Here is an 11,800-nt window from a genome sequence, read left to right on the forward strand (position 1 = left end):
GTTATGCTAGAACAACAAAACTCATATGCTGGTTAATTTCCGGTTTTCACTCTATTTTTATGGAAGGGACCCACTTCAATCCAGTCCACTTTCCATATCACTTTGCGTGGTGGGAAGGACGCCTCTGGGAGCTACCTTTTCTTTTCCTTATATCTTTCTAGCTCACTGGTTAGATAAGGAGTTACTTTCTGTTTAGTTCACTCTCTTATTTGTCCAGATCTTAAGGTTATGCAGTGTCCCAGTTGGAGCTTTTTTTTTAAATTTTCAGCTCTCAACTTTAGTATAGGTAGCTGAACTGCGTGGCGCCTTCCTCTTCCCCGGTTTTTTTCAACCTTTTTAATCATTTGAGTGTATATTTTTGCAAAAATTTGAAATGTACTGCTTGTTGGTTCAGATAACGTATCTCATGTTATTATGAATTTTTTAACTTTTACAAAATAAATGAATGATTTTTTACATAAACTTTTGTCCTTGTACATGAGGTTTTTATAGTACTTGTGGGTCCGACATATTGTTTCAGGTGTAAATTTGGTAACCCGTATAACACTGCAAATCCCTTGTTTCCCAATGAGAACGTCCTCTTAAGGGTGTACCTCATTTAAGATTTACTAAATCCAGGAGAAGGAATTCTGTACTTTGTATAAAAGATGTGATTTGAGATGTTATAAGTGCTGTTCATTTAATATTCATGCTCCTACCAACAAGCGTCCCATATTGCCCTAGAGCATTTTGAAATATATTTTCCAACTAGTGCTTCCTCTAGAAGAGGCGGGGCACCATCAAACATTTTTCTATGTTGTGAGGTACTGCAGGTAGTTCTGCAGCCCCCAAGCAACATTAGCAAAAGACAGTAAGTCTCCTGATTCCTTAAATCCATGAACCCTGGACAGCCTACTGTATTTCTTTAGAGCACACTTAGGGCCCTATTAGGATGGCGGGCGGATCGCCACCGCTAGACCGGCTGTGGCGATCCTCCTGTCAAATGACCCAGTTCCACCCTCCACCATATTAGTATGGTGAGGGGCACCACGGCAGACGGAAAGACCGCCTGCTGCTTTTCCACCAGTCAGATTGCCAGCTGGGCGGAAAGGGCACAGGATATTAGGATGCCTGCCTTTCATGGCAGAAACTTAGCCATGGAAAGGCATGCTGGAAATCACAGTGGTGGCCAATTCCGGGCCCCCAGGGGTGTGAGGGGATGGGTGGCTGCACTGGGGGGTACCCATGGTACCCCCCATCATTGCCATGTACAAGGTGGCAGGCACTGCGCGGTGCCTGTCACGTTGTGCAAGGCAATGCACAACCTGGGCCTTAACATTGTGGAGGGTGCTGCTTATAGCACCAACAGCCGCAAGGTTAATGTCGAGGGTGCTGGCCGGGCGGGGAGCCAGCAGGAGTCACTGGGGGTGGGCTCCCCGGGTGGCACCTAACCCAGGTAGGCATACAGGGTCCCAGGTGGGACCAGGCCCACGAACGGCAAAGCGATATCTCCAGGGGCCCGGGTGGGACTGGGCCCCCGAAGATCGGACGAAGCAGCCGGGGGTGGGCTCCCCGCGCTGTAGCACTCAACTGGAGGTCTGGGTGGGATCGGGCCCCCCAACGAGCCTGGGAAGCAGAAGGGTCTAGGTGGGACCGGGCCCCCGCGAAGGACAGCAGGTTGCGCAGCTCTCCCCAGCACAGTGGGAGAGCTGCTGTTCTAATATGCACTGGCAGGAGAAAGCGCCCCATAATGCTTTGCAGGCCGGTCGGCCTGCAGGAAAACTGCCTGCTTGTTTTTCTGCCTTTGGGGGCCCCAGGATGACGGGGTCACCACCAAGTGATTGTGCGGTGCAGGGGGAGCTGCTGGAGAAGCGAAGTCTCCCCCAGCCAGAAAATTGAAGGCCCTCCCTAAGTCTCATGGGGACTTGAAAAGAATAACCCCTCAAGGGCACAAAAATTCTTTTAACCCCTCCTGGGCTGGAACTTTTGTTCTAAAGCTGGGGATGTATGGAGAAGTGCCTCTAGGAGTGAAGGCCTGAGTTGGGGATGTCTGAAGAAGGGCATCCCCTGGAGATGAAGAGGTGTAATCGCACCAGAAATGCATATACTAAGGTTATTCCTTTTAGAGGGACTGAAGGTCATATGGTTAATGTGAAGTACCTGTGTAAGATGATGTCATAAACCAAGTGGGGTTATGTTGCCACAAATTCCTGCTAGGGTGTCTGGCTGTGTACGCGTAATCCTGTGATTCCATCTATGATGCCTTTAGGGGCTGTAATTGCAATGCATTCTAATGATCCACAAATGTGATGAGTACTGTCAATCTAAAGTGATGCTTAAACATGTATTCTTGCTGCTGCGCTTAGGTGAAGTATCCAGACTGCTTGCTCTCAAGATGTCGAGGTGTATACGTCATGGTCAGTAGGAAATGCTCAGTCAGTGTTATGTGTCACCAAGGCAGGGTTACCTATTTTAAATGCTTGTTGAGATAATGGGGTGTGTCGCCACTGGGATGGTACCAGTGCGCAGGGCCCTCGCTCCACAATATATTCAACTCACTGCATTGGTGGCAAGATGATGTGCATACATGGGAGTGGTGGTACTAGACCCCACCCCCTGCTGGAGGGGTGGAGATGTTATGCAATGTCACAAAGTAATTCCAACAGCTTATGTATATTTGTAAATTGGTGCATAGTATTGAGTAGTGTGTGTTTAATAAATGTACTCTTACTTTTATAAAGCAAGGTACAGACTGGACAATCAATTATTGAGTGTTATTTCTGCGCATCTGCAAATGGCAATTACTTGCCCACACCACCTCCCTTGAGTAAGCCTCAGACTGCTCTGCAACGCTACCCTCTGAGAGTCAGGTGCTACAATTGGGTGTTTGGTTCCCAGTGAAGGACACATGTAATCATGTTATTTGTGCAGACCTCACAGATACTGCCTCGTTTTCCAGCAGGAACATTATAGTTAGATGAAAATGTAAGTTAAAACATTCAGTTTTAAAAATACACAACCTAGAGCAATAACTGGTGCTATACGGTTACTATATCTTGCACCCTCTCTCAAGACATGTTCTATTATATCATTGATAATATTGCTGCAACATTTGCAATGACATCATTGATGACACAACTGTGCATAGTGGCGATGAGAGTTATAGTTACATTAGGGCATATGTTTTAGTTACTTGAAATAACTGTAACTGGTGAATTTTAGTGGTTTTGTGTGCTCAAAATTGTATCTTTTAACTGACAATTTCCCCTAACTATAATGTCACTTTAACCTTTGGATATTTCAATGAATGTACACCTACATATATATATTATGTATTTAACCCAGTGGCAGTAGCCACTGGGTAGTTTTAGTTAGTACTTAGTTTCCATAGGAAATAGATTTTTAGTTTGCTAATAACTTTCGTGCCATTTAACAAATCTTCATTAAACTGTTGTCAAAAAAGTTTCCAACACGTCAGCTCCTTGCTGGAAAGTTTCAGGATGATCCATCAAGTGAAGGCTGAGATTTCCAAAGGAATGTTAGTCAATGCTACAGTTACAACGGCTATACTGAATTACACCAAATTTGGCAGAAAGCTTGATCTTTACCTAGAAGGCATTCACTCTGTGATGTGGTGTAAACGATTCAGCCGTTTTAGAGAAATTAACCTTCAAAATGTATTGATAATTAGCGAGACAGAGACTGGTCCCGGGGAACCAAGGACTGTGATTGGCTGGCCACAACTTGAAAGAGAAATGTTGGGGCTGCCATTTTAGGACTTGGGCACTCGGAGTCCTCATTGAGAGCGAGAGCTAGATGAGTAAACATGAAATACTCCTGAATTATCAATGACTCCCTGGTAACAAACTATCCTTTATTCTCTCTGGGAACCTAGATTTTGCTCCCAGTCTTAACAGGGATACCTTTAAATACTGGAAAAATGCATGATGAATACAGGGAACCAATTTATCAAGTAGAAAATAAAATCTTTAGAGCAAGTTAAACAAGGCTGTGGATTGACCCTGCAAGAAAAAAACAGGTAAGTGTGACATTTGATTTCACCCACTCATATTAGGAAGGCAGCTTATTGCTCGCTTACTCCTAGAGGAAAACTGCTCCTCAATGTAACAGACGACTCTTTAATCTCTTGGATGTATAAGATATTGATGAAGGATGGACAGTTAAAGGAGAGAGCCTACCAGAAGGATTAGGAGACGGAAATGCAGAAGCAATTTACTGAATACGAGTGGGAAACTACAAATACTAGTTTAAAACGGGTGATACACACACAGGGGTGAGAGGCAGTTAATACAAATACTTCTAAAATGGCACTGGGGCCTAATGATTAAATGCTCTAGATAGGATTGGGGAAGAACACTGACAGGGGATAGTTAAGGGGTGTGCTCCATATCTCACCTGCTGTTGCTGTGGAAATTGTTAACGTCTTGAAAATAATGACAGAATATATATCCTACTAGCAGCCCGTCCCGACGTTGTCCGGGTATGAATTGCTGCCGGCCAATAGTATATTGTTTTGTAGGATTTCGTTTTGATAGCATTTCTTATCAGTGACAGGCTTGTGAAACGCTCCTATTCACAGTGCACTGCTGATGCACTTAAGAGTGCACGTTCAGTAGTGTGTGAACTCGAGTTTCCCTACTTTATTTTTCGTTGCAATATTATATAGCTCGAACTCAACAACATGGCATGAGCACAATTTACATTACAGAAGAACACATTCATTTGTGGTAGGCACGGGGAGACAAAGCGATTTGCCTGGAATCACAGGATGTTGAGCTGATGCCGAGATTCGAACGAAGCACCCCAGCTCTAAAGTTCGCAATTCTAGAACTTGTGGCGGGAGGTGTGTCTAAAAGTGTATGTCGGTGCTGGCCATCATTGAGAGAGACCTGTGCATTTTTCAAATGGGTGGTGAAAAAATATGGGTATGTTGCTCTAGATGTGGGCCGCCGTGCCACCAATGTACTTCACGGGAGAGGGTAAACACCCATTATTTCGCAACTTTCTTTCCGCATACCATCACTCCGCATACTTTCATTACGAAAGTACCATGACTTCTCAATGCCATTATAACGCATGGCATTACATTTTATATGCTTTTACCACGCATACATTTACAACGAAATTCGTTGTACATGCATGACTGGTAAAAGCATGTTTTTTTTTTAATGTTTGGATAAGGTAAATATGGGTATAGGGGTATCTGTTTTGTGGTACTGAGGTATATGTTTTGGGGTGTTTGGGTATTTTAAGGGTTCAGATATAGTTTTGGGTTATGGGGTACAGGGGTAGTTTTAGGGTTTAGGGATAGGTATGGGTTTTGGGGTACAGGGGAATTTTTAGGGTTCAGGGGTAGGTTTGGGTTTTGGGGTGCAGGGGTATTTTAAGGGTTCAGGCTAGGTTTGGGTTTTGGGGTACAGGGGTATTTTTAGGGTTCAGGGCTAGGTTTGGGTTTTGGGGTATTTTAGGGTTCAGGGGTAGGTTTGGGTTTTGGGGTACAGGGTTATTTTTAGGGTTCAGGGCTAGGTTTGGGTTTTGGGGTACAGGGTTATTAGGGTTCAGGGCTAAGTTTGGGTTTTGGGGTACAGGGGTATTTTTAGGGTTATGGGGTAGGTTTGGGTTTTGGGGTACAGGGGTATTTTAAGGGTTCAGGGCTAGGTTTGGGTTTTGAGGTACAGGGGTATTTATAGGGTTCAGGGCTAGGTTTGGGTTTTGGGGTACAGGGTATATTTATAGGGTTAAGATGGGTTAGTGTTTAAGGGTGTTGGGGTATGTTAAGGAGTAAGGGTGGGTTATGATTATGGGGTGCAGGGGTATTTAAAGGGAACAGGGTGGGATTAACACACGATATGAGACATGGCATCAAGGGCGGAACGTACCACACGCCCCCAGCGTTTGTCACGCCCCCAGCACACGCCCACAGCTAAACGCAGACACACCCACAAGGGACTACTTTGCTGGCACGGTTCTTTTACCTTTTAAATGTATATGGTGGGCGTCTGCATAGCCTATGTCCTTCTGCTGCAACTGCTCTTTCCAACGCTGTATTGGGTGTTGTGATTGGTGCTGTGGTTCCTGAGATTACCCGCCTCAAAGGTTTGGGCTCTCTCTTTATTATATTAGTATAGATTAATCCCAAGTAGTATGCAATTGGAATGGATGCCTGATTTGAAATGGTCTGCAGTAAAAAATGTTTGCTGGACTTTAGATGCGCACTACTTATATGGGTTTTCTGACCCTGCTGATATTTACCAATCTTTGACCAAATTAAACAGTTTTTATTTGCAATTTATTTTCAATTATATTCTCTTTTTTTGCAAAGTTCAAAAAATGAAATATATTCATAACAAATTAAACAGTTCAGTTTACCTATATTGTGTGTCTTTCCAATTTACAACAAATTCTTTCAATAGTGGATGTCCAATGCATTTCGGGACTTTTAGACAGAATCCCTTCGTCAGGGGAAACACTGATAAAAATATATACAAAACAAGCATGTGAATCCATATCTTTCGTTTCAATATTATTGATATACAACTTTTATCAAAGAATGAGGTTTTTTTGGAAAAAATAGGTTACTTATGACGTATACTTACAATTACAGGATAAGGGTTGCTTGTATCTATCATCCATACTGGAATACAGCGTCACATTGGAGTAAGTTCATTAGGATTATAGATGTTGTTGTTTTTCACAGAAGGGTGTTCTATGGGAAAAGGCTACTCTATTTTTATAATCTTCACACTATTTCTTCCAAAAAAAACCTCATTCTTTGATAAAAGTTGTATATCAATAATATTGAAACGAAAGATATGGATTCATGTGCTTGTTTTGTATATATTTTTTTCAGTGTTTCCCCTGACGAAGGGACTACGTCTAATAGTCCCGAAATGCATTGGGCCAAAGACATCCACTATTGAAAGAATTTGTTGTAAATTGGAAAGACACACAATATATGTAAACTGAACTGTTTAAATTGTTATGAATATATTTCATTTTTTGAACTTTGCAAAAAAAGAAAGAATATAATTGAAAATAAATTGCAAATAGAAACTATTTAATTTGGTCAAAGACTGGTAAATATCAGCAGGGTCCGAAACCCCATATAAGTAGTGCGCATCTAAAGCCCAGCACCCATTTTTTGCCTGCAGGCCCCTATCCATGTTTATTTAGAGTGCCTAGGTGCACTCATTTTTAGATGCGGCACACAGATCAGAAAAGATTGGTAATATAATAGAAATATAGATAAATAGGTGTGCATAGAATCACCCAAAGATTATTTGATTTGAAATGGTGCCATAGTAGAGGTGCTCATAGACCTAGTGCTACAGAAAGCTAAACAGCTCCTCCTGGCCAAGTGGGGGAAAAGCAGTAACATCGTCATGCAGGGTTGCTACCACAAATTATGGTACAATATAGGCACAGAAAATATTTTCCAAACTGTGTAAGGTACAGAGGGAGTGTTTGTGTGTTAGTGGGGCCCGCACAATACTGCACTACTTTCAGAAGACTGTGAATAACTGACTTTCCAAAGGATGCTGAGAGCACTACAAAGTATTGGAACCAACTAGACCTACAGCACAATAGGAAGGACATGAAAAAACAATCAAAGAAATTGGATTGAGGACAGACACCAGCCTACAGCACGCATGTGTATGCTTGGTTGTCAGGAGGGAAGTGGGCCATGTTCATTTTTAAAATCTGCCTTGTTCATTAATCTGTATGTCAATTACACATGAAAATTAATTAAATGTATTGAACCATAAAATGACTTTTGGGGCGATCTTAAGACGAAGTCAATTAACGTTGGTGACAGGTAAATGTCATTAGATTGATTTGCAAGCACACACTGTTCATTTGGATAAACATGTTCTCTCTAAAATTGTCGATATTATGTGGCTTGTGATTAACAGCTTCACTGAGAACGTTGTTTGGAAATAGGAAAAGAGATCTCTAATGATGTTTAAAAAAAGCCCATACTGCATATATTATGAGGTGGTGTAATGATTTTTGGTCGATTGGGTAACCCCTTCTTTACAACCTACAAAATTTGCGTCACACATTTTCTATTTCATTACACTGGTATTATTCAAATTAAATGCTTTAAAAATCTATGTAAGCGAGGTATCTAGTGCGCTGTATTTTCATCTTATCTCATTGTGTGTTAAAAATGTTTTGCAAGCACACTGCATTTATTGACGTTCATTGGTGATCACGAGAAATTGGATGCAACAGCAAATATGAAACTTGTGTCTTTACTCCCACAAAAAGGTAACTTATGTAAAAATGCATATGAGTTTAAAAAAAACCCTATTAGGAATTTCTAGCAAAAAAATGAGAAAGTATCTGTGCTTGTGATGCTAGTGTGGGTGGAGGTGCAGGCTAAATAAGGAAGGCGCACTAGAGGGTGTGATGGACCTTGGACAGCTCTGTGCTGAAATGCATGCACACTGAGTGAGAAGAGGCCGGTCTGAAGAACACTCTGTAAGGGCAGGCACAGGACAGAACGTGCATTGGCCTCCGGACCTAGCCGGAACCGGAGCGCGGGAACCAGGCTGCGGCATTTATTCACAAAATAAAGAAAAGGAAGAAAAAAAATCACAAGGAGAGCCTGCGGTGAAGCGGTGTCCCGGTGACACTGGCAGTCGGCCAGTGAGGGGCTCTCCGCGCTCCTTCTGTCCCCAGAGGTAAGGGGCATTCGTCGGAGTGCCCTACGAGGGAGAGGAGGCTGCGAGGGGCTGCCGCAGCTTCCAGCCCGCACCGGCAGCGTCATGAGGCGGAGGCACCGGAGCGCCCGGGCGCCGGGACAGAGCGGGGTCTCGAGGTCGCCTCCGCGGCTGCCGGGGGCAGGGCTGAGCCCCGGAGCCCCTTCGGCCGGGGCCCGCGCGCCGCTGCCCGCCTGGATGCGGCTCTACTTCTACGGTATGCACGGCATCACCCTGGACGTGCTGGCCTCCTCCTGCCTGCGGCTGCTGCACGGCGCCCCGGACCGCCGGATGCTGGGCTTCTCGTCCCCTGCCCGGTGCCTGCTGCACTCGCTCGGCCACTTCACCCTGGAGCGCGTGTACCTGCGCGGGCAGGGCGCCCTGGCCGCGCGCTTCCTCCTCTTCCCCGCGGTGTACCTGGGCCTGCAGCTGCTGCTGGGGGCGCCGGGCGGGGAGGAGTCGGTGGGGGCCCTGTACGTGGCGCTGCAGTACGGCATGTCGGTCTACCACTCGCAGGTCTTCCTCAAGCGGTTCCTGCAGCTGCACTACAGCCCTGGAGAGCGGCCGCAGCTCGGGGGCCAAGGGGCTGAAGTGCGCACCAGAGGTTTGGACCCGAAGGAAGACCCGCCGCCAAATAACGTGAACAACTCGGGCTCACAGCCAGCCATAGACCAGAAAAGAAAATATCCCAAGCGGCCCCAGAAGAGAGCGAGCAATGACCAGGGAAAGGGGGGTTTACAGTTAGCTACCAACAGAGGTGGGCATTCGTCACACAAGAACAGGGGAAATGGGGTCTCGCTTACAGTCATGGATCAGAAAAGAGATGTGCCACCCGAGGAGGGCCAGAATGGAGGTTCATCACTCCAGAACGGGGGAAAAAGGGCTGTACGGTCTGCCATGAACTCAAAAGGAGATCAACCTGCAACAAATCATGAGAAGGGCCCCCCAGCAACGGCTAATAACTCAGTAGATTGGAACATACCAACTAACACGAACCACCAAGGGCTTTTATCAACCATGGACACATATGAGGAGCAGTGTGCATTACCTAAAAACTATGAGGAGGGGGGTTTACAACCACCTGCTGTGAACCAGGGAAGGTGGAATTTAATGCCTAAGAAATATAAGGAGGGTGGTTTTCTCCCTGCCGTAAAACAAGATGGGTGGGATCTACTATCTGAAAAAAATATGGGGCAGCTGTGCTTGCAGCCGGCAATGTACAAAAAGGGAACTGTATCGCCTACCAAAAGTGAGAAAGGAGAGCTGATGCCTACTAAGAATCTGAGATATAGAAATTTACCAACAGCTACGAATCAGAGGGGTGATTTACAACTTGGTAAAAATCGGAGGGAAAGTAATAAACAATTGTTCCAGGTTAAATGCAAATATCAGGGGAAGCAGGACATGAGATACAGCAATGATGAGATAAAAAGGGAAGGACTATCTGGGAACGAGTATTTATCAGCACCTGTAAATGGTGATAAATTGGATTTAGTATGTGCTGTGGGTCAGGCAAAACAAGCCCTACCAAACACTATTAGTGAGAAAATAATGGATTTGCCACACAACGATGCCGCCATTGACATGGGCAACTATTTTTCTGAGTACAATAAGTTGGATTTTCCACTCCATACAATAAATGAAAATGTTGGTATTCTTGCAGTAGAAAGGGAGGAGAGCAATTTACCACCTGTTAAAGCTACTTCTACGCCAGTGGACGGGAGGGATGGCTACCCTAGCCCAACACCTGCCACTGCTTGTCCTGGGCTTCCTGACCCCATCCGCTTCACCTTTTTTGGCATGCACGGCCTACTGGATGAAATCATCTTCACTTCCATTTTCAACCTGCTTGAGACACCAAAGGGGAACCTGAGCGGCCATACATCCCTCTGGTCTTTCTTCATATATGGCAGCTGCAGCTTTGTGGTTGAGAAGTTGTACTTCCACCTCTACCTGAAGCGTGGCTGGAGCACGCGGTGGCGTCTTCCACTCTACATCCTATTCATATACACGTGGGAGCTCACCTGGGGGATCTTGCTACGCATGTGTGGTGCTTGCTCCTGGGATTATTCTCACTACCCCCTCAATTTCATGGGATTGATTACATTAATGTACTTGCCAGGTTGGATATTCCTCAGTATCTATCAGGACATGCTTTTCAACGTTCTGTTGCACGTCCGATACAGTCAGGGAAGCTAGAAAGAAAATCAACCTGAGTGACTTATTTTTTTCAATTTTCCAGATTTCTTAGAGTGCAAGTGTTGAAAATTGAGAGCCAAAAGCTGTGGCTCCAACTATATTGAACATAGAAACCTTTAATGAGCTTAAGCTGTGCATGGTTGACTTGTGTTAAGTTTACTAAATGTACAAGACTGGATATTTTATTATGAGGAGAAAACATTTCTGAATCCACAGCTGTAATTTGCAATTTAAAAGCGCCAAGAATGTGTTCTATTATCAGTTAACAATCCTACACATCTTTCAACATATTTTAGTTGCATTTGCTCTTCAACCAGTGCTTTAAATGGTCAGGTACTCTCTTTTACCGAGTCCCTGAACTTCTTTAATTTAAAAGGGAGAGTATCTGTACTGCTCAGCACCAGTGCAATATCTTTAATGAAAGAGTACCAGCACATTTAAGGAGCGAATAAGCATTAATTTATAGAGGACCCTCACCCCTTTTTTTAAAAATAATTGTAAACACTGCCTTCAACAACTTCAAAATGCACCCCTTCTAAAGTTGAAGAGATTTACAAGGATGTTTAATTGGGAATGGAAATACTCCTAGTTTGAATGTCTTGAATGTTCCAGTTATAACCACGTTGCCCACATTTCAATTCATTTGTTCAACAAAGAAAAATAAATTCACAACTTTTTTGTAAACCCCAAACCAGAACTTAATCTTGGGTCGAAAAGAGGATAGCACAAGACAACTGAAACAATGATTTGGGCTCAAAACAGCAGGGGTTCAATGCCCTGCTCCCCAAAAGTGTCATATCCAAAGGATGGTGATGATGGCTTGGGCATGTTCTTTTTACCTAAAAGGATTCCTATAACAAATTTGACATAATGATTATAGATCTTTAAAGATTAAG

General features: G+C 44.2%; 1 protein-coding gene across 1 annotated transcript; it reads left to right on the forward strand.

The window, feature by feature from the left end:
- Positions 1-8,497: 8,497 nt before the first annotated feature.
- Positions 8,498-11,387, forward strand: TMEM229A (transmembrane protein 229A). Its single transcript, XM_086967417.1, has one exon. The coding sequence runs from the start codon at positions 8,772-8,774 to the stop codon at positions 10,902-10,904; it is 2,133 nt and encodes a 710-aa protein (XP_086823543.1). The 5' UTR covers positions 8,498-8,771; the 3' UTR covers positions 10,905-11,387.
- Positions 11,388-11,800: the final 413 nt, after the last annotated feature.

Source organism: Lissotriton vulgaris, chromosome 1_1, assembly GCF_964263255.1.
Source record: "Lissotriton vulgaris chromosome 1_1, aLisVul1.2, whole genome shotgun sequence".
Taxonomy (NCBI): domain Eukaryota; kingdom Metazoa; phylum Chordata; class Amphibia; order Caudata; family Salamandridae; genus Lissotriton; species Lissotriton vulgaris.

Excerpts from the sequence above, each read along its gene's own strand:
- TMEM229A (XM_086967417.1), top strand. The coding sequence starts at position 8,772 with ATGAGGCGGAGGCACCGGAGCGCCCGGGCGCCGGGACAGAGCGGGGTC.